This window comes from Stegostoma tigrinum, chromosome 18, assembly GCF_030684315.1.
Source record: "Stegostoma tigrinum isolate sSteTig4 chromosome 18, sSteTig4.hap1, whole genome shotgun sequence".
NCBI classification, from domain to species: Eukaryota; Metazoa; Chordata; class Chondrichthyes; order Orectolobiformes; family Stegostomatidae; genus Stegostoma; species Stegostoma tigrinum.
In genome coordinates this window covers 12,502,424-12,525,787 of record NC_081371.1, presented here as the reverse complement: position 1 = coordinate 12,525,787, position 23,364 = coordinate 12,502,424, and the positions used below count along the sequence as shown (strand labels likewise).

The 23,364-nt window shown below is 47.2% G+C and overlaps 1 protein-coding gene across 1 annotated transcript; it reads right to left on the bottom strand.

Moving 5' to 3' along the window:
- Positions 1-13,206: 13,206 nt before the first annotated feature.
- si:dkey-42p14.3 (EF-hand calcium-binding domain-containing protein 10) lies at positions 13,207-20,082 on the bottom strand. Its single transcript, XM_059652236.1, has 4 exons — positions 19,915-20,082; positions 17,801-17,965; positions 17,610-17,700; positions 13,207-13,422 (listed from the first exon to the last, which is right to left on the bottom strand). Exons 1-4 carry the CDS (start codon positions 20,051-20,053, stop codon positions 13,371-13,373), a joined length of 447 nt encoding a protein of 148 aa, XP_059508219.1. The 5' UTR covers positions 20,054-20,082; the 3' UTR covers positions 13,207-13,370.
- Between the last annotated feature and the right edge of the window lie 3,282 nt (positions 20,083-23,364).

The window sequence follows — 23,364 nt, the reverse complement described above, 5'->3', positions numbered from 1 at the left end:
AGGGTAGTCAGGTTTGTGGAATTTGGGAGGAAGACAGAAGTGGGCAGTGCAGGGTTGGGGAACGATGAGGTTGGAGGCTGTGGGTGGAAGGTCATTCCTAAAATGATGAGGTTGTGGATGGTTTGGGAGATGATGGTTTGGTGTTCAGGGATGGGGTCATGATCAAGGGGGCGGTAGGAGGAGGTATCAGAGAGCTGGCTTTTGGCCTCGGCGATGTAGAGGTCAGTGCACCTTACTACAACTGCGCTTCCCTTGTCTGTGGGTTTTATGGTGAGATTGGGATTGGAGCAGAGGGCTGCATGTTCTGCGGGGGAGAGGTTGGAGTGGGTGAGAGGGGTGGAGAGGGTGAGGCGATTGATGTCTCCATGGCAGTCGGAGATGAAGAGGTCGAGAGAGAGCAGGAGACCTTTTGGTGCTGTCCAGGAGGTGGGAGTGTGTTAGAGGTGGGAGAAGGGGTCAGTGGAGGGAGGGTTAGGTTCACCATTAAAGAAGTAAGTGCGGAGGCGGAGGCGGCGGAAAAACTGGTCAACATCCCAGCATGACCGGTATACATTGATGTGTGGGTGAAGGGGGACAAAGGTGACCCCTTTACTGAGGACTGAGGTTCTTTATCACTTTGTCAGTTTAGAAGATTATTTGGTTTAAATTAAAACTTATTCTGAGCTTTGGCTTCATATGCTGAACTGAGGCCAAGAAAATGACTACAATACAGTTGCTTATTATGCAGGATATTATAAAAAGGTTTTTCTGTCATGCAAAAGTTCCTTACTTCTTTGCTGATTGAGTTGGTTAGATTCTCAATTGACAAGGGAATCAAGAGTATGGGGATAGGTACAACACAGAATTGAAGCCACAGTCAATTCACCTACAAACTTATGAAATGGTAGAGCAGGATCTTCTCATTCATCTATCAATATGGAACATTATATCCTTGCCTTGGGGCATTGCATTAGGGCAACCTGGTGTTTGAGCACTTGTCCAAGTAATCATATCCAAAATGTAAACTTTGGTAATCAATGTCTGCAAATAACTCAGTGCATGAGCATTCATAGCCAAGTCTGATACTGTTCTCATCCAACATTTACACATATTCAGTTGGGGATACTGGAATTATTAGAAACAGGATGGGAAGTGGGCTAGAGTCTTTTGGTTTTGTCTTCCCTTAACTCGGAACACACGGGCCCTCGATAGCCCTTTGAATTGATCAGAGAACTCAAACTGGGGTGCATTTACACAATAATAAAAGCAGAATACTGTGAAATCTAAAATACGCAATGCTGGGGAAACTCCTCAGATCTGGCAGCATCTGCGGGGTGTGAAACAGAGTTAATATTTTGAGTCTGCGATGACTCTTCTTCAGTGTTGAAAACAAAAAATGCTGGAGATCACAGTGGATCAAGCAGCATCCATGAAGAGACAACAAGCTTAATGTTTCGAGTCTAGGTGAATCTTCTTCAGAACTGCAAGGTATAGGAAAATGTTTTTTATATACTTTTGGGAGAGCCAGAGGAAAGGCAGTGAGATCAGATTGCAAGCAGCTTCTGAAGGTATTGAGTTCAATATTAAGACTTAAATGGAAAATTAGGTGTTGTTCCTCAAGCTTGTATTGTGCTTCATTGGAACAGCACGGTAGGCCCAGGACAGAAATTTTACAATGAGAGACAGGTGGTTTATTGAACTAGCAAGCAACTGGCAGGTCAGGGTCATTCCTAGGCTCATAGCGGTGTCATTCCAAAAAGCAGTCACTCACACTGCATTTAGTCTCACCAAATAAAGCGTAGGCATTGTTAACAGTGAATGCAATAGACTTAATTGAAAGAAATACAGGAAAAATAATGCTTCACCTGGAACATATATTCCAAGCTTTGGACAGTGAGGAGGTAAGGGTCTATGCCCGAAACGTCAGCTTTTGTGCTCCTGAGATGCTGCTTGGTCTGCTGTGTGCATCCAGCTTCACACTTTGTTATCAAGGAGGTAAAGGTGAATGGGCAAGAGTTATATCTTCTACAAGAGCCTCAGATCATACATTAGGGGAGTCAGGAAGTGTTTGGAGTGATTGTGGAGTGGAACAGGGGGTCACGTAGAGAACGGTGTGAATGTTCTTTGTTTCTGCTGAGTTGGGCTGGCCCCATATTATTTTGAACTACTGACTCTTAGTTTAATAGAAAGTTTAATAAACAATTCAATAGCACTGGCTTCCAAACTAGGAACTGACAAATTTTCACTTTCTCTGTCCTTAATAATAATTTTCCAAATTCAGTACACAAATTGACAGTAAATCACACTGCATTTTTGTGATGAAGCATTTTTGATTACTCTAAGTTTATAGGCAGTGCAAGGTCGTAGAATGGACAAGGAAGAATTGAAATTATCCGGATAAGAGATAACATGGATGAAGTTCAGTTCAGAGCCAGATAGTGTGCCAACATTGTGAGTGGTCTGACTTCAGCCCAGACAGCAGCTCAGGAGAGTGATAGAGTTGAGAGCTTGGAAATGGAGTTGGTGGCAGTACTGAAGACATTGGGCCGAATTTCCCCAATTTTTGGCAATGTGTTTTTCTCGGTGAGATTCCTGGTGACTGTCGTCCATGGCCCATGTCAAGGTCTCTCATGAAATCTTCCACCTTACAGCTTATTGGTTGTGTAGCCAGCCTCTACGGTTTCAGACTCACCTAATTGTAGTGTGGGAGAATGAAAGTACTGACCACTGTTGGGACTTGGTATGTTGCTGGGTAAATGCTGTCTCGAGGGCCAATGATGATGCCCTGCAGTGCTGAAAGAAAGTTAAAGACCTTCTTGTTCTGTAATAGTATTTTCTATCAGCTGCAGTTGTATTCACAGGGCCACCACTCATTCTAATTCTGCCACCAACTACAACTCTTGTCATTACATGTTCACTCAACAGCTCTGCTCACACACCTCATACACCCAAACTCCTCATCCTCCCTGCCCCCTGCATGTCTCATTCACTCACTGGAGACACCTCATTACCTCTCCTGCTCCTGCATCACCATTAATGGCGCTCCCATCCACTTGCACCACACTCAGTCCTCCACATTGAAAAATTGTAGGACAAAGTCTCTCTGAACTGGGGGTGAGAGGGCCAAGACCAGCAGCAGGATGGCAACCAAAAATCTTCTTAGACTGTATGAGTAGAAATCATAGAATCCCTGTACTGTGGAAGCAGACCATTCAGCCCATCAAGTTCAAACCGGCTGTCTGAAGAGAATCCCACCCAGAACTACACCCCTACCCTATCCCTGCACTTGTGCATTTCCCAAGGCTAGTCCACCTAACCTACACATCCCTGAACACTATGAGCAATTTCTCATGGTCAATCTGTCTAATCTGCACATCTTTGGACTGTGAGGGAAAACCGGAGCACCTGGAGGAAACCCATACAGACCCAGAGAAAATGTGCAAACTCCACACAGACAGTCATCTGAGCTGGAATTGAACTCAGGTCCATGGTGCCGTGAGTCATCAGTGCCAACTAATGAGCTATTGTACCATTCCAGCCACTGTGCCACCCCTAATGCTGCAGTTGGCTGGAGAAGATGATAATCGCTCGTGCGAGAACATGAGACCTGGGGTCTTGGTGAGATCTCCATGAGCAACCGATGATATGAGCTTCACTGTGAGATCTTGCGTGCAGTACTCTCCATTTAATGCTCTCACTAACTCATTCTCATTCCATACAAGATTTTTCCCTTTCTCACAGTTAATTCTCTCCCTACTCTTATGCAGGTACTTGTAGAGCCCAGCAAACTAAAATTAGAAGGAGGCCACCACTTCCTACACTCACCTCAATAACCACCTCTGTGCAGGAAGGCAGTGAACTCTCAGAAAATACACCAACAAGGCTCTGAGCTGCACCCTGTCCTCCAGAACACGTCTTTCTAGATGAGATTCAGGAACACAATCTGGTGACAGCATCACTAGCACTTCTTCAAAGCCAGTTGGGCTGGTAACATGGGGACTGCCAGAGATCAGGCACCTCCTCAGCCTCAGGCAGACAACTATTCCATGGATTTAGCCATTAGTGACTTTGACAAAAAGCACAGAGAAACACAGGAACAGCAATTGGGTTTGTTAGAGGCAATCAATAAACTAGGCTGAAGGATGGAGGAGTTTCCCAACGTTCTTAGTTACATGCTTGCTCTGTCATGGATGCATCTGACTGCTGATTGGCTTCTGGAGATCGATATCCAGCACACTGTCACTGTCAGATACGTGCAAGGACCTTCACTCTGTCATTGCCATTAATGCTGGGCACCAAATGGCTGCAAAGTCTGACTACGACTGTCTTTGGCATCAAGGTCTCATTTGCTCATGTGTGGCATTAAGGAGTCCGAGAAAAACTGGAAACGATGGATATCGGGGGAAAATTCTCCATTGTTTGGAATCTTACATGGTGTGTAGGAAGATGATTGTGGTTGCTGGAGGTCAGTCATCTCAACTCCAGGATATCTCTGCAGGAGTTCCTCAGTGTCTTGTCCAAGGCCCAACCATCTTCAGCTGCTTCGTCAATGACCTTCCCTCCATCATAAGGTCTGAAGTGGGAATGTTTGCCGATAATTGCACAACGTTCCGCACCATGCAAGATTCCTCAGATACTGAGGCATTTGACAGATGAGTAGCTCAGACATCCCAAGGATGAAAGTAGCTTGTAATGACCAAATGTTAAAAAGCTCTCACATTCTACAAACTCCTTCACAGCAGATAGTCTCAGATTTCACAGATCCTCAAAACCCTAGTCTGTACAGGTCATTGGCACTTAGACCTACTTTCTGAGTGAGAAGACAGAATCTGTGATGATTCCACGCAACTTAGCAAAGCAACGTCGCATTCTATCATTCACTTTTACAATGGAGCACCTTGCTAGTTGAGGCTGGGAGGTAGTCAATAGAAAGTTCACATCTCCACCCTCCCTCAAAGCTCAACCTCATTCTAAGGGAAACAGCACAAGGCAGATCTACAGGATGCTCCAGTACTTCAGGGCAATTTGTCAGTGTACTCAGACACTGAAACATTAGAGGTGTGTAAACCATGTGACTCAAGATTGCTCATGGCCTGCTGCCAATCATGAGAGGCTGCACTGTTCAACACTCTGACATGAAGGGTTTAGGCCTGAAACGTCAGCTGTTGTGCTCCTAAGATGCTGCTTGGCCTGCTGTGTTCATCCAGCTCCACACTTTGTTAACTCTGACATCATATGCTGGCTAAAGCCTTAAAGGCCACCTAGCTTCAACACTATTCTATGATATTCCTCATTTCGCTGACTGCTACTGTCTCCCAAATGGTAAGACAGATCTGTAAAGTGCAGTTACTTTATGAATAAGTACAGACATATGGATTCATCATCAGAAATGTTCAAGAGATGCAAAAATAACCAAAGCCATGTTTATTCTGGCCTGGCCAAGAGCTGGTTGCCATATAGCCAACAGAACGCAACACGATGAAAGGAATTCCAAAAGCACTTCATTCCTCTTGGAAAGCAGGTTTGTCTCCAGGCAGCTGTCCCTGAAAGGCCCAAGCACCTTGGAAGAAGACAGGAACCTATTCATTCTCCAGAATTTAAACATCATGGCAGTTCTTAGGGTACCTGGAGCTCTCCTCCAGAATTTGGCACAATGTTGAGATAAGCTGATCTGATGGATTGAAGGTTTTTTGATTGATGAATCCTGCAGGTTGAGCCTCCCAATGTAATGTGGGTGCTGTACAACATTCCAGAGTAATGTGATCTATACTGCCCTTCATCTGGAAAATTCCACTGGTTTCTTTTCACAGGGGTGGTATTAGTTTAAGTAAAAATGGCACCTGTCACTTCCCGAATGGAGTTGTGGGCTAAGGACTTGGAGGAAACACTGAGGATGGCAATGACACAGGGTGGGGGATTTCAAAGTCCACCACCAAGAGTGGCTCAGCAGCAGTACTACAGATTGTGCTGGTCGGTTCCTAAAGGACATTGTTGCGAGGCTGAGTCTGCGGCAGTGGTGAGGGAACCAACAAGAGGGAAACACATACTTGACCTCATCCTTACCATCACAAAGCCTTCACATTGAGAATAACCTCCATCATGTTGCATAGCATTATCACTGTGCTAAATGGGGCAGACTTCACGCAGATCTAGCAACTCAAGACTGCGCATCCATGAGGTGCTGTGGACCATTAACAGCAGCAGAATTGTACTCCAGCACAATCTGTAACGTCAGGGCCTGGCATACCCCCAATCAACCATTACCATCAAGCCAGGGGATCAACCCTGGTTCAATGGAGAATGCAGGAGGGCATGCCATGAGCAGCTCCAGCTATACCTGAAGATGAGGCATCAATCTGGTGAAGCCACCAAACAGGACTACTTGCATGCCAAACAGCAAAACAAGGAAGTGATAGACAGAACTAAGTGATCCCACAACCAACAGATCAGATCTAAGCTCTGCAGTCCTGCCACATCCAGTCGTGAATGGTGGTGGACAACTAAGCAACTCACTGGAGGAGGAGGCTCCTCAAATATCCCCACACTCAGGTTGTTGACATGCTCGCCAAGCTGGCTTGTTCTCGCTCAGACATATCGTCACCATGCTAGGTGACATCATCAGTGGATCCTCTGATGAAGCAATGTTATTCTACTCTGCTTCGAATTTATACAGTTAGCAGTAAGCAGCAAAACGGCAAGACGAATTCTCCTTAATATCAGTACACTCAGACAATGAGGGCCATCAGTTTAACTGGGACAATGTAAGCATTGTAGCCCAAGCCAAACAGAGACACACAGGAATTCATAGAGGCATGGTTCTCCATCCGTAATGCAATCAACAAATATATAGAATTGGACCTCATATACAAACCCATACGGATCAAAACCGGAAATGACACTACTCACCATAATGGACCAAATAGTATAAATTCCAAACAGAGTAGAATGACATTGCTTCAATGGAGGCTCCACTGATGATGTTACCTAGCATGGTGATAAACAGTCTAAACGAGAACAAGCCAGCTCGGCGAGCAAGTCAACAACCTCATCCACAACCCGAGCTCTTGATCTTTGCCAAAATTTTGATGCCTATCCTCAATGATGGAAGAGACCAGCACATCAGTGCAAAAGACAAGGCTGAAGCATTTGCAGCAATCTTCAGCCGGAAGTGCCGAGTGGATGATCCATCTCGGCCTCCTTCAGCGGTCCCCAGCATTACAGACACCAGTCTTTAGCCCCAGTTCAATTCATTCCACGTGATATCAAGAAATGGTTGGAGACACTGGATACTGCAAAGGCTACGGGGCCTGACAACATTCCAGCAATAGTACTGAAGCCTTGCGCTCCAGAAATTGCCGCTCCCTTAGCCACAGTTACAACACTGGTATCTACCCAACAATGTGCAAAATTGCCCAAGTATGTCCTGTACATAAAAGGCAGGACAAATCCAACCTGGCCAATTACTGCCCTATCAGTCTATTCTCAATCACCAGTAAAGTGATGGAAGGCATCATCATCAGTGCTGCTAAGTAGCACCTACTCAGCAATAACTTGCTCAGTGATGCCCAGTTTGGGTTCTGCCAGGACCACTCAGCTCCTGACCTCAATGTAGCCTTGGTTCAAACATGGACAAAAGAACCGAATTCCAAAAGTGAGGTGAGAGCGACAGCCCTTGACATCAAGGCTGCATTTGACCAAGTGTGGCATCAAGAAGCCCTAACAAAACTGGAATCAATGGGTATCAGGGAACAAACTCTCCAGTGGTTGGAGTCATACCTACCATCTAGGAAGATGGTCGTGGATGTTGAAGGCCAATCATCTCCGCTCCAGGACATCTCTGCAGAAGCTTCTCAGGATAGTGTCCTAGGTCCAACCATCTTCAGCTGCATCATCAATGACTTTCTCCTTCATGAGGTCAGAAGTGGGGATGTTCACCCAAGATTACACAATGTTCAACACCATTTGTGCCTCCTCATATATTGAGGCAATCCACATTCAAGGGCAACAAGATCTGGACACTATCCAGGCTTGGGGTGACAAGTTGCAAGTGACATTAGTGCCACACAAATGCCAGGCTATGACCATCACCAATAAGAGACAATCTAACCATCACCCCTTGACGTTACCATCACTGAATCCCTCACTATCAACATCCTGAAGGTTATCATTGACCAGAGACTCAACTGGATCACCACATAAACATAGTGGCAACAAGAACAGGCCACAAGGTAGGAATACTGCGGTGACTAACTCACCTCCTGTCTCCTAAAAGCCTCTCCACCATCTACAAGGCACAAGTCAGGAGTGCAATGGAATATTCTCCACTTGCCTGGATGAGTGCAGCACCAACAAAACTCAAGAAGCTTGACACCATCCAAGACAAAGCAGCCGCTTGATTGGCACTACATCTTCAAGCATCCACTCCCTCCACCACCGATGTTCAGTAGCAGCAGTGTGTACTATCTACAAGATACACTGCAGAAATTCACCAACGATCCTCAGACAGCACCTTCCAAATCCACGACTACTTCCATCTAGAAGGACAAAGGCAACAGACATGTGGTTACACGACCACCTCCAAGTTCCCCTCCAAGGCATGCACCATCTTAACCTCGAAATGTATTTCCATTCTTTCACTATCGCTGGGTCAAAATCCTGGAATTCCCTCCCTAATGGCATTGTGAGTCAACCTACAGCAGGTGGACTTCCACGGTTCAAGAAGGCAGCTCAGCACCACCTGCTCAAGGGGGACTAGGGAGGGGCAATAAATGCTGGTCAGCCAGCGACATCCACATCCCACAAATGAACAAAAAAAATGCCATGCAGGTCCCTAGTTGATCTTTGGAATGAGAAGTTGGCATAAAAATTCAGTGCAGATGTAACCTTGATGGGCACCAGGATGGAATAGCCAGCCATTCCTTCGGATTACAACATCGGAGTGAGCAATAGAGATTGGTGTTGATGGCCCATGACATCCTTTGCTTCCACCTTGTTCTCCAAGAGCTGTAACGAACATTAGCAAGGCCAGTAGATTTGTGGACTCATCATTTTCCTTGACCTCCCTCTGGAGGCTATATGGCAGCTGCTGGAGTTTCCTGGTGATGACATTGTAAATGATTTCCACTTCAATACAGTCGTCTCACGGTCAGCAGACCCACAAAGAATTCTCCAAACACCGGTTTCGGCTCAGATGTGTGAACCAATAATCCGTAGGGAACGTCAGAACGATGTATCAGCAACAGTATTCATATTTGCTCATAATCAAACACAGTGAAGTGACATGTGTTACCATCACACACTGTGGCATGGAGGCTTCACCTTCACAAGAAGGCAATGTCAAGCCTCAGTTATGAAACCTTAAGCAGATTTGTAGTGCAGACTAAAGTGCTCATGTTACAATGGGAAGTCAAATTCAGGTAATGTAATAACACTCCCTCCCAGAAAACAAAAGCCACCTTTGAACAGCACAGATCATGCCTCTGAATATGTACAGTTCAGTGTGAAGATGTGGCAGTTCTGTAGGTATCAAGTATGCAAAGTGATGCAGAAATGGCAAAGCCAGGTGAAACTTCTAAGTTTGTGGCAACAGTTTTGCACATATGACAATGACAGGGGACCACATATGATACAATGAATGTTGTGGTCAAGGTTGCTTGAGGCATTAGCTTTTAATGTTAATGGCTGCATAAAGAATGATCTTTTAATGTAATGTAGTTGCATGTCAGATGAGTGACATTACAATTTCAAGCTACCATGAGTGAATCGCAGGATTCTCTGATGACCTCTCCACCTGTCATGTTCCCTTTTGTGTCACTGTCCTTGTGTCCTCAATGACCTGCCAGCTTCCTCATTACCATTCAGCCTCTTTACTATTTATGTTCCCATTTACCCCAGAGCCCATGGCTTTGACAACTGCCATGCTTTTGTTGGCTGTACCGTGAATTGTGCAAACACCCCCTTCTACAGCTTTCTGTTCCCTCCTATGAGAACCCATTTTCTATCTGCCCCTTTTCACCATTGTCCTTCCCTCTGGGACCCCGCCTAATCAATTGTAAGCACAGACTAAAGCTTCTCACATTCCCCAGGACTGCACAGACTATCCACTGTTGAGCCCCCTTAACTGTTAATACCCAAACCCCCACGGCTGACTACGGTCCACCCCTAGACTGACTTACAAAAACAGCCCAAATGTGCACAATCCACCCCTGGACCAATGACCCAATCTGTGGGCTGCAAGGATCCTGGGACTCTGGTTGGACAAATTCCTCACTGACTGTAGCCAACCTCCTGGTCTGAGATTGGACCCGCGCCTTGACTGGGTGTTTCAGCTCTCCATAATTGATTCACTCCTCAGTCTAGTAAGTGAAGTTCCTCCCTCTACACCCCACCCCCAACACCAACTTTGACTTTCAGACACGATCATTTGGTTGCTTCTGTGTGTAAGTTGCTAGAATAGGCTGCAGGTGTGATATTGACATGGCTTTGGTGTCTACCTTGTTGACTATTCAGTGCTATGAACCATGACAGGCCTCTCTGTCTGCACTAAACAGCAATGCAAGCTGGAAAAGTTGGCAGATTTTAAGTAATAGCTGAAGAGCATATACTTGAAAACAAAATGCAAATGACAAGAGGCTGACAGACTGTAAGTTTAAGACTGGAGAGGCTATGTTCTAAAAAGCAAGCCAGAGAGTCTGGCAGCCTCCCAGTCAGTGCAAAATGAATGACGACTAAGAAAGGAATAAAAAGCATCGTGCGTAAATGCATGTATATCCCTGCTGTCAAAGTGACCTGGCAGATGGTTGCAAGTCATAAATGCCCCCGAACTCCACATTGAAGCCCTGAAAAGCTGTAATAATGAGTAGTTCTGACAGCAGCCATGATGAGGCTAGTTTTTTGATGATGCCCACTAGCCTGCAGAAATGTGGAATAGCTTGGTGTTCATAGCTTATGCAGCAACACAGTGCTGATCGCAGAGCTGGATTAAAGCCCAGACAAGCAAGTGACAAGCTGTGCCAATAGGCAAATGTTCTGAATTTCATGTTAGGATTTTGTGTCTAGTTTCTTGGGGAAGGAATGGAAAACATGGAGTTTTTTTTAATAATTCATTCTTGGGACATAAGTATAACTGGCTAAGCTTATCTTTATTTCCCATCCCTAACATAGGGCAGTTGATATTCTACCACACTGCTATGGGTCTGAAGTCAAATGTAGACCAGACGAGGCTAAGATGGCAGATTTCCTTCCCTAGAAATCATGAGTGAACTACATGGGTTTTTCCTGACAATCAGGTTTCACGGCCATCATTAGACTCTCAGTCCCAGATTTTTATTGAATTCAAATTCCGCCATCTGCTGTGGTCGGATTCAAATCTGGGGTCCCCAGAATGTTATCTGAATCCCTGGATTAACAGTCCAGTGATAATACCACAAGGCCATCACCTCCCTTTAAAGAAGAACAATTAAACAGTTCCCCATTTTACACAACACAATGGTGCTAGCATGGAGAGGGCACAAAAACAGAGGGTATCTGTATATGAGGCTTCGGTTGTGAGGGGAATAAAGATACATTGGTACATCTTAAAAAAAAGGGAGATCAGACGGAGGTATCTTTGAGATGCAGAAAAGAACAACTTCCACTGGCTGTTGCATCTGCAACTCCATTTCATAACATGATTGCTGTGTCCTGAAGACAGGACCTTGACTCAATGTCTGCTGATGCTCTATTGCGAACCATGTTCCTTTGTGGTTTTGTCAGTGGTCGTTTGCATTGCTTTCCACTGTCAGTGACAGGGCAAGAAGGCAGGTTCCAAAATCTACCTCAGCTGGAACACAAACTGAACATTAATCTGAGCCACACTTCAGCCACCTAACCAACTGAATCGACTACTTATGAAAAGATAAAGAATTGCATACGCTGGAGATCTGAAACAAACTAAAACTGAAATTGCTGGAGAAACTCAGCAGGTCTGGCAAGAAAACAGAGCTAACATTTTGAGTGCAGTGACCCATCTTCACAACTGTAACTATTCTGAGGGGTCACACGACTCAAAATGGTAACTCTGTCTTCTCTGTACAGGTGCTGCCAGACCTGTTGAGTTTCTCCAGCAATTTCGGTTTTTATTGAGTTAAATATCTCTCTATCAGGAAACTGAGGATGTAAGGCATTGGAAGCAGAAAATAACGTAAAACGTTGTTAACACCTGTAATGCTGCAGAAATGGATAAGAACCAGACAAGAACCAGACTTTTTTCTTTTGAAAAGAAATGTACAGGAAAAGAATGGCAAAATAGGTACTATCTTTGAGGGATCTGACACAGGCACAATGAGCTACATAGTTCCTTTGTCCTGTAAAATTCTATAATTCTGCACTCTGATGTGTTAAAAGTTGATTGCAATGTCAGTTACTTTTGCTTTATTTTGTTTTTTCTTCTACATCTTTGAAACTAGGTGGTGCCTTCATCTTCTGGCCTGATGGTGTCATTTAAGTTCCTCATACAAAGGGAAAGCTCTCTATTCATGTACTCAAATTGAGAACAGAACAGTTTTTAGTTTGATAATACATTTTCTATTGTCATGGTCTTTGCATCAAATATAAAAAATAAATGGATTAACGGTCCACAAAAGCATGACTAACATGAATTTGACCAGTTCAGATCACATGATGACATCATGATAGAAACTTTCCAGAGGTTGTCTGACCTTCACCGATCCAAGGATTTTGTGTTTTTTGCAGGAGATTAGATGGCTGCATATGGAAATGCCTAGCTATGGAGCTAAAAGGAACATGAGTGTGGAGGAGGCTTGATGGACAAGTTTTTTTTCTGCCCTCACATTTGTATATTCATGTCTTTCAATGTTAACCTAGAACCAGGATTGAATCTACTCAAATCATCCACTTAGTGTTCTCTAGTGTTCAAGCATCCAGATGTTAGCCTAAATTTTATGATCAATGGGGGCAGAAGGCCCACCTCTGGCCAATTAACCATCCAACAACTACTAAATGGCAAACTGGTCAAGTGGAGGCAGGTATACTCCCAATCTTTACTGCATCGGACAAGGAGGCCACCTCCAGAGCAAAATTTAGCTAAATAAAATTCAGTCCTTACTCTGGCATAATGCAGGCTCCTCTCTGAATTCTTCTATGGTTAAAACAACACAAGGTTAATGCAAGTCCACATAAAATGGTCACAGTGTAGTTGTACTCCATTGGAAACAATAACAATATCAATTTCATTGTCAAGGTGAATATAATTTATTCACGTACACGTGTGTAGCAAAATTATCTGGCTACATCATTTATACTCTACGCATGTTGAGATGCACGTCAGTTGCTGCCATCCAAATAGTTATTGGTAAATCTACAAAATGTCAATGGAGACAAAAGCAAGCTGCTTAACTTTGAGTAGTTTTGAATGTGGCACAAGCGTTCATTAATCCAACATTCCTGAGAATATAAATAAAAACATGAAATAAGTATAGCAATAGATTTGAAACAGCATTGCATGTAGTATTATATATAAGGTCAAAAGAGAACATTGTGTGTATATATATATAATTTTGCGACAAAAATTAAGTTTTCTGAAGCCACATGTATCTTGAGGAGTCCTATTGGAAAGACAACTGATGAAAATTTAAAAAATATTATCATTTATTTTTTCACAGCTCTAAGTGCTAAATGAAATGACATTTTGACTTCTTTGTGTTGATGATCATTGTTTTATGGAATCTCACTGACTATGTGAGAACAGGAAATGGTGAACAATTCATGCCAAGTGAGAGGGTTTAAGAGTTTCTTAACCTGACTACCAAGTTTAATTCCTCTTTGCTACCAACTGTCTGAACATTCCTGGATAAATGACAGACAGCTAAAAATCAACCACCCTCATTTCCATATTAAGTCAATAAATAAAACAACTGATACATTTTTGTGTGCGGTGTTTAGTTGTTTGCTAATGTTTACCATACAAAAATAATAATTCAATATAGTCATGTTATCCCTTTCAGTGATGTTTATTTAAAAAAACTGAAACTTAAAAATAATAAATTGTTATGATAATCCCATACATTTTATTAGCATTTATATACAGTCATAACTAATCACAGAAGCAAAGTAATGCAGTTGATGGCTTTCAGGTCACCACGTGGACTATTACTATGAATGTGCAAAACACAGAGGTGATTATTAACTCGTAAATGGAGCACCCATTGATAATGAGAATAGTTGCAGTAGTAAGCACAGAATGACTTCCTACCTTTTCTAAAGGAAATTTACTCATACACTAACGTAACTGATAGCACTTCCTTAAAATAATGGTGAGATTTTGAAGTAAATAGTGAAGGAAGCTTGAATTTCAAGAAAGATAAAAAGGACTCTACATCTCCTGTATTGTGATGTAAATTAAACCTAGATCAGTACAGATGGGATCATTATCATTATTTTTAATCAGTTCACAATGAGAAAATAAAATTTGGGACATATAAATAGGATGAGGGCAGAAGTTGAAATATCAAACAAACTTAAAAAGAAACTTTAAAAACCTATGGATTTTTTAAAATGTGAATTGGAGATAATAACCTTCCAGAATTCTGAATATTTTTTGTGGGACAGAGAAGTTATAGAGTCATAGAGTCATAAATCTGTACAGAATAGAATCAAACCCTTCAGTCTAACTTATCCCTGCTGACTAGAAACCCTAAATTCATTTTCATAGAAATGAAATCTAGTTCCATTTGAAGGCCAAGCAGCATCAGAAGAGCAGGAAGGCTGACATTTTGGGCCTAGACCCTTCCTCAGAAATGCGGGATGGGAAGGGGGTTCTGAAATAAATAGGGAGAGAGGGGGAGGCAGAACGAAGATGGATAGACGAGAACATAAGTGGGGAGGAGACAAACAAGTTAAAGGGGCGGGGATGGAGCCAGTAAAGGTGAGTGTAGGTGGGGAGGTAGGGAGGAGATAGGTCAGTCCAGGGACGACGGACAGATCAAGGGGGCGGGATGAGGTTATAGGTAGGAGATGGGGGTGGGGCTTGAGGTGGGAAAAGGGGATAGGTGGGAGGAAGGACAGGTTAGGAAGGCGGGATGGCCTGGGCTGGTTTTGGGATTGCGGTAGGGGGAGGGGAGATTTTGAAGCTTGTGAAGTCCAATGTGGAACCTGACATACCATCATTACATTAGAGCCAGTCTCGGTGCCAGAAACCTGGCTTTCAGTGCTATATTCCCTTGACAGCCCATCACCCCCTACATTTTCCAAAACAGCACACTTGTTTGAGATGGAGATAGCCACAGGAGACTCCTGCACTACCTGCCTACCCTTCTCACTAGAGGTAACCTATCTATGTGACTGTATCTGCAGTTTTTCTACCCTCCCCAAAATGCCATCCATCACACTCCCTAGCACCTGTAAATTCCTCATTGCCCCTAGCTGCCGCTCTGATTCATGAGATCTGACAGGATTTGCAACAAAACACACTTCCTACAGACAATCATCAGAAACATTGAAATTCTTCGTAATCTCCCACATCCGACAGGAAAAGCACACCATTCCTCAAAAGGCCATCTTTGCACCTTCACAATCTACAGACCCAAAAATAGCACAGTCTTATGGCTCTAAAAACACTGCTCCAGGATGACTTAGTACCTATTTCTTATATTTTAGTAGTTTAATAATATTGTTCAATAATATTGACTAAGTATTCTGCTTAAAAAAAACTCATTCAGCCTTCATTCAACAGAGCTAAACTTTTTCAAAGTTTTCTTTATAGTGAGAATTGTGTGTAAAAAGCTGGAGATTGTATCAAATCATACCGTGATTGGAGAATAATATGCAAAATCTACAACAGTGCACCCTGTGGAGGAGCATGGAATCACATACAGCAACTTCTAGTTTTCCCTCTTAACTTCCTATGTGTTAATGTCAGTACTTCAAAGGGCAATAATAGCGTAAGTTGAATATTTTATTGTCATTATAACATCAAATTTCAGGCCAATTCTTAATGTCACCTCTAGGGAATCACAGTTAACTTAAAATGAAGGGCCTGATGCTACTTTAGATTAAGAAAGTATGAAAAGCAACTGTAGTGCCACCACTGCAAATTATAATTCAAAGTTATGCCATGGATTTGGATAAGTCATGCAAATATTTAAGATTCAGTTGAATCCAAGAATTTAAAAAAGACAAATGCACAATTTCCAGAGAGGATAGCTTACTTTTCTTGCGTGCAACTTACAGTAGATATAAAGTGATAATAGAAATTGAGAATGGAATTATACCATGCAGTTTTGTAATCATACTTTGACAGTTGCCATTTATAATACTCGTGCCATCAAGTTATTATTTGGTTTCTTGCTTTTCTATCAATTTTCTCTCTGCAGTGTTCAGTGTTGATTCCTTGTTGGGTTATGTTCGAAGGTTGTATCCTTAAGTGACAACTAAGTCAACATAAACCAAGCAGTGATGGAAAGCTCTTACAATAAGACAACAATGCAGTTAAACTGACCCATCCTCATCTATGATAATGATGATTAGTGACAACCATGGGCAATTTCTGTAGTGAAGGGGCAGGAAAGCAACTGCATTGTCCCTGCTGCCTACCTGGCTTGTGATTGATTGACCCAGTATAGACTGAAGATGAAATCCATCAATCATAAAATACGGGAGCAGAATTACACCATTCACCCTATCAAGTCTGCTCTGTGATTTGATCATGGTTGATATGTTTCTCAACCCCCTTGGAACCATGCTGTCTTGAATTCTTTTCAATTTATTTTCAAGGGCATGACCAACAAAGCCACTCTCAAGGTAGTGATGGTGAGCCTTCTTCTCGAACTGTTTTTGCTGTCAGTGTGAGGGTACTTCCTGTAGTGTTTTGGATAGAGAGTTCCAGGAATTTGACCTAACAGCCACGAAGGAGAGGTTGGAACTGACAGTGTTCCCACTCTACCTGCTGCACTTCTCCCTCTGAGTAATGAAAGGTGCACATGAAGAAGCCTTGGCTGTGAATATTACACATGAATCACAAAAGCAACAGACAGTGTCTAAAGGACAGGATGAGAGGAGACAATCCTCGAGGAACTATTTCCCACCTGTAAAATTTCCAGATCAACGAAACATCCTCCTCTATTAACATGTTAGGTCTCACTGCCTTCTCTAACTTACCACATTTCTGTGTTTGCTAAAAATAAAAACCTACTGTGCCAACCACATTTTGTTTTTACAATCAACACACAGCTTTCTGTAAGTTCAATTTTTTCAGAAATTTTCAGATTTCTTAAAACTAATCTTTGTGACACTTCATCAGATTAATTTAGATTGTTTTCTCTTCTCTTTAAAACCATTGAAAGTCTATGCTGCGAGCCTGAATCTTACCTAGGTTCCTCCAAAAACAAATCATATTTCCAGAAATAGAAATATATGTGTCCAAAAATCAAAAACTGACAGCGCCAAGAATCTGCACGTTTTGGAGATTAAAGTTTATAATTCCCCAGTGGGAATGTACTAGAATTGGCCAATCACTATCAGAATTGTTCACTGTTGAATTCTTGGATGGCACAAAAGCCATCAGAATATTTGTTCTCTGCTGGATAATTTGGAAGTTACTAGGACAATGCCAAGAGAATGGATTCAGTACTTACGCCACTTTTTTGAATGTTGCCAGAGTGATTTTATCATTTTCGGCACCCGTTGGGTTCATTTCAAAATCCTTTATTCCGAGAGTTTTCAAAGCTGAAATGAGTCCATGCAAGGAATTAGAACTGAGCCTCATTTCACAATACTCCATACTCAACAGCAGAAAATCCTTTACAAATAGACATGAGAATCTTACCTTCTCTATACTGCCTCAAAGTAATATGTCCTTGCTTTGTAGGATCCAAAATTCCAAACACAGCATCTACATTTGACTCATCAAACAAGGAAGGATAGTCCTTCTTAGTCTGTCTGGCACTCTTCAGTTTTTCCAGTTGCTGTACTAAAAACTCCACTGGCTTAGCTGCAAATATTTTTAATCGAACAGTTGTTACTGTAGTTCAGTTAGTTATGTTATTCATTTTGTAAACAAAGACAAAAGAACAAATTTCTACACTTGGTAATAAATAGGTCAACAACTGCCTATGAAAACAGCAGCATGAATGGAGGTGGCAAAACAATTCTAATTTTCTGTTCAACATATCACTACATTCTGTTCACATTTATCTCACACATCGAAAATAAGTAGGTCTGTATACCATCTGACTATAATCTCTCAATATTTTATACTTTTGTTCACTATGAGAATTTGGACTTCCTGAACTTCTGTCCTGTGTTCCTGATCTTTGGTCGCCGAGTGTGCAAACTAGAGAGTCTCCTTGTCGATATGAACCTAGGTTTGGCCGGATGACTAGTACCTGGCTGGAACAAAATAAAGTTGCTGGAGAAGCTCGGCAGGTCTGGCAGCATCTGTGAGGGAAAAAACAGAGTTAACATTTCAGGTCCGGTGACCCTTCCAATCGCTGGAAAGGTCACCAGACCGAAACGTTAACTCTGTTTTTTCCTTTACAAATGCTGCCAGAACTGCTGAGTTTCTCCAGCAACTTTGTTTTTGTTCCTGATTTACAGCATCCGCAGTTCTTTCAGTTTTTATTTAGTACCTGGTTGGAAATAGGCTGTGGAGAATGATCAGTTGGTGGCTTCCATCTCTTTTACTTTCTTACGAGCTAAGGCTGCAATGGACAAACAGTACCCAGCGTCTGGCAATACAACTGTGATATTTTGGAACCACAGAATATACAAGATAAAACAGCAGAATTACCACTTTGTACGTTACGTTTGTTATGGTTTTGGACTTGATGAGCTGTGGCTTTATAAAAGAAGGAGCAGTTTTGCTTGATTTTTAAGAAAATGTTTATTTAAGAAAGATATCACACAGCATTGTTACCAGGCAGGAGGCTGCCACTCAGCCCATTTTATCCAGTCTTGCTCTATGGCTGGGAGTAATTCACTGTTATTTCCTTGCGTTCTGCCTTTAACCCTGCACATTATTTTGTTTCAGATTCAATTTTGAATCTTTTGAATGATACAAACTTTATAAATTGAAGATTTTATTCCATGAAATGAACATAAATTGCCCCAGTTGTTCTCCAATGTGGGCAGATATGTAGGATGTTCTGACACATTTATCCATCCTCACTTTATTATGCTCACTCTAACATAGTAACAAAGAACTATATGGAATATACAACACAAACGTGTCAATCACCCATCCAAACCTGCCAAGCTGGTGATAAATTGGTAAATACTTCTGTGTGAAATAAAATATGATAAGGTGCCATTAAACTAATATAAAGTCAGTGGTTAGATGGTGCCAAGAGGGTTGAGCTTGGGGCTGAGGGGAAGAGTTTAACGGGAAAAAGGGGAAGAGTTTGGGAATGTAGGGATGAGAAGGACAGGGAAAGGGTGGATGGGGGAACGGGATGGGATTGGGGGAGAGGCAGATGGGGTGGACTGTCAGGATTGGCAATGTTGGAGTAGAGGGTAACGGTGGAGATACGGAAGGGGGAATAGTGGGAATGTAGAGAATGTGGCGGGTGGTGGGTGTATGGGGGAGGGGGGTGGTGGGTGTATGGGGGAGGGGGGTGGTGAGTATATGGGGGAGGGGGGATGGTGGGTATATGGGGAGGGGGAGTGGTGGGAATTGGTGGAAGAATAGGGCAAAACGGGGAGAAATGGGGGAACATGGAGATGAGGGAAGTGCCATGGGTGATGGGGAGAGGGGAATGAAGGTGATTGTGGGGATGGGGCGGTAAGGGAAAGGGGTTGAGGAATGGGGTAGGTGGTTTAATGGGGGCGGGTGAGGGCAGGGGCTGTCAGGAACAGGGCTCCCGGCCTCGGAGCCTCCGCTGGGTCGCTGCGGGCCGCCAAGCCCGGGGCGCGGCGCCCTCGGTTCCCTCCGTAGTCACCCACCTGGCCGCTCGTACAGCAACATGCTGACCAGGTTATCGAGCAGCTCCAGGATCTGATGTTCCGTCAGGTACTCGGCCGCCTCCCGCTCCAGGGGCGACGCCATGTCAGTCCGCCAGCGGTAAACAGGCGGTGTCACCATGGCAACCGGGGCAGGGACACGGAGGGAGACCCCGGGGAACAGGGACGGATACCCCGGGGGGGAGACGCCGGGGGGGGGGGTGGGGGGAACAGGGAGGGAGTTGGGGGGAGACCCCTTGGGGACAGGGAGGGAGTCCCCGGGCGACAGGGAGGGAGTGGGGAGTGTAGACCCTGAGAGACAGGGAGTGAGTGGTGGGTGGAGACCCCGTGGGACAGGGAGGGAGAGCCCGGGGGACATGGAGGGAGATCCCGGAGGACAGGGAGGGAGTGGTGAGGGGAGACCCCGTGGGACAGGGAGGGAGAGCCCGGGGGACATGGAGGGAGATCCCGGAGGACAGGGAGGGAGTGGTGAGGGGAGACCCTGGGGGGACAGGGAGGGAGTGGTGGGGGGAGACCCCGGGGGACAGGGAGGGAGTGGTGGGGGGAGACCCCGGGGGGACAGGGAGGAAGTGGTGGGGGGGAGACCCCGTGGGACAGGGAGGGAGTGGTGAGGGGAGACCCTGGGGGACAGTGAGGGAGTGGTGGGGGTAGACCCCGGGGGGACAGGGAGGGAGTGGTGGGGGTAGACCCCGGGGGGACAGGGAGGGAGTGGTGGGGGTAGACCCTGGGGGGACAGGGAGGGAGTGGTGGGGGGGAGACCCCGGGGACAGGGAGGGAGTGGGGGCGGGTGACCCCGGGGGACAGGGAGGGAGTGGGGAGTGTAGACCCCAGGGGACAGGGAGGGAGTGGTGGGGGGTGAGACCCCGGGGGACAGTGAGGGCGTGGTGGGGGGGAGACCCCGTGGGACAGGGAGGGAGTTGTGGGGGAGACCCCGGGAAACAGGGAGGGAGACCCCGTGGGACAGGGAGTGAGTCGGGGGGAGACCCCGGGGGACAGGGAGGGAGTAGGGGGAGACCTGGGGGACAGGGAGACAGACCCCGGGAGACAGGGACGGAAACCTCGTGGGACAGGGAGTGAGTCAGGGGGAGACCTCGGGGGGACAGGGACGGAGTAGGGGGGAGACCCTGGCGGACAGGGAGGGAGTTGGGGGGGAGACCCCGGGGAGACAGGGAGGGAATCGGTGGGGAGATCCTGGGGCACAGGGAGGGAGACCCCGGGGGACAGGGAGGGAGTGGTGGGGGTAGACCCCGGGGGGACAGGGAGGGAGTGGGGGCGGGTGACCCCGGGGGACAGGGAGGGAGTCGGTGGGGAGATCCTGGGGGACAGGGAGGGAGACCCCGGGGGACAGGGAGGGAGTGGTAGGGGGAGACCCCGTGGGACAGGGAGGGAGAGCCCGGGGGACATGGAGGGAGATCCCGGAGGACAGGGAGGGAGTGGTGAGGGGAGACCCCGGGGGGACAGGGAGGAAGTGGTGGGGGGGAGACCCCGTGGGACAGGGAGGGAGAGCCCGGGAAACATGGAGGGAGACCCCGGAGGACAGGGAGGGAGTGGTGAGGGGAGACCCTGGGGGGACAGGGAGGGAGTGGTGGGGGGAGACCCCAGGGGGACAGGGAGTGAGTGGTGGGGGGGAGACCCCGTGGGACAGGGAGGGAGAGCCCGGGGGTCATGGAGGGAGACCCCGGAGGACAGGGAGGGAGTGGTGAGGGGAGACCCTGGGGGACAGGGAGGGAGTGGTGAGGGGAGACCCTGGGGGGACAGGGAGGGAGTGGTGGGGGGAGACCCCAGGGGGACAGGGAGGGAGTGGTGAGGGGAGACCCTGGGGGACAGTGAGGGAGTGGTGGGGGTAGACCCCGGGGGGACAGGGAGGGAGTGGTGGGGGTAGACCCCGGGGGGACAGGGAGGGAGTGGTGGGGGTAAACCCTGGGGGGACAGGGAGGGAGTGGTGGGGGGGAGACCCCGGGGACAGGGAGGGAGTGGGGGCGGGTGACCCCGGGGGACAGGGAGGGAGTGGGGAGTGTAGACCCCAGGGGACAGGGAGGGAGTGGTGGGGGGTGAGACCCCGGGGGACAGTGAGGGCGTGGTGGGGGGGAGACCCCGTGGGACAGGGAGGGAGTTGTGGGGGAGACCCCGGGAAACAGGGAGGGAGACCCCGTGGGACAGGGAGTGAGTCGGGGGGAGACCCCGGGGGACAGGGAGGGAGTAGGGGGAGACCTGGGGGACAGGGAGACAGACCCCGGGAGACAGGGACGGAAACCTCGTGGGACAGGGAGTGAGTCAGGGGGAGACCTCGGGGGGACAGGGACGGAGTAGGGGGGAGACCCTGGCGGACAGGGAGGGAGTTGGGGGGGAGACCCCGGGGGGACAGGGAGGGAGTCGGTGGGGAGATCCTGGGGAACAGGGAGGGAGACCCCGGGGGACAGGGAGGGAGTGGTGGGGGTAGACCCCGGGGGGACAGGGAGGGAGTGGGGGCGGGTGACCCCAGGGGACAGGGAGGGAGTCGGTGGGGAGATCCTGGGGGACAGGGAGGGAGACCCCGGGGGACAGGGAGGGAGTGGTGGGGGTAGACCCCGGGGGGACAGGGAGGGAGTGGTGGGGGTAGACCCTGGGGGGACAGGGAGGGAGTGGTGGGGGGGAGACCCCGGGGACAGGGAGGGAGTGGGGGTGGGTGACCCCGGGGGACAGGGAGGGAGTGGGGAGTGTAGACCCCAGGGGACAGGGAGGGAGTGGTGGGGGGTGAGACCCCAGGGGACAGTGAGGGCGTGGTGGGGGGGAGACCCTGTGGGACAGGGAGGGAGTTGTGGGGGAGACCCCGGGAAACAGGGAGGGAGACCCCGTGGGACAGGGAGTGAGTCGGGGGGAGACCCCGGGGGACAGGGAGGGAGTAGGGGGAGACCTGGGGGACAGGGAGACAGACCCCGGGAGACAGGGACGGAAACCTCGTGGGACAGGGAGTGAGTCAGGGGGAGACCTCGGGGGGACAGGGACGGAGTAGGGGGGAGACCCTGGCGGACAGGGAGGGAGTTGGGGGGGAGACCCCGGGGGGACAGGGAGGGAGTCGGTGGGGAGATCCTGGGGAACAGGGAGGGAGACCCCGGGGGGACAGGGAGGGAGTCGGTGGGGAGATCCTGGGGAACAGGGAGGGAGACCCCGGGGGGACAGGGAGGGAGTCGGTGGGGAGATCCTGGGGAACAGGGAGGGAGACCCCGGGGGACAGGGAGGGAGTGGTGGGGGTAGACCCCGGGGGGACAGGGAGGGAGTGGGGGCGGGTGACCCCAGGGGACAGGGAGGGAGTCGGTGGGGAGATCCTGGGGGACAGGGAGGGAGACCCCGGGGGACAGGGAGGGAGTGGTGGGGGTAGACCCCGGGGGGACAGGGAGGGAGTGGTGGGGGTAGACCCTGGGGGGACAGGGAGGGAGTGGTGGGGGGGAGACC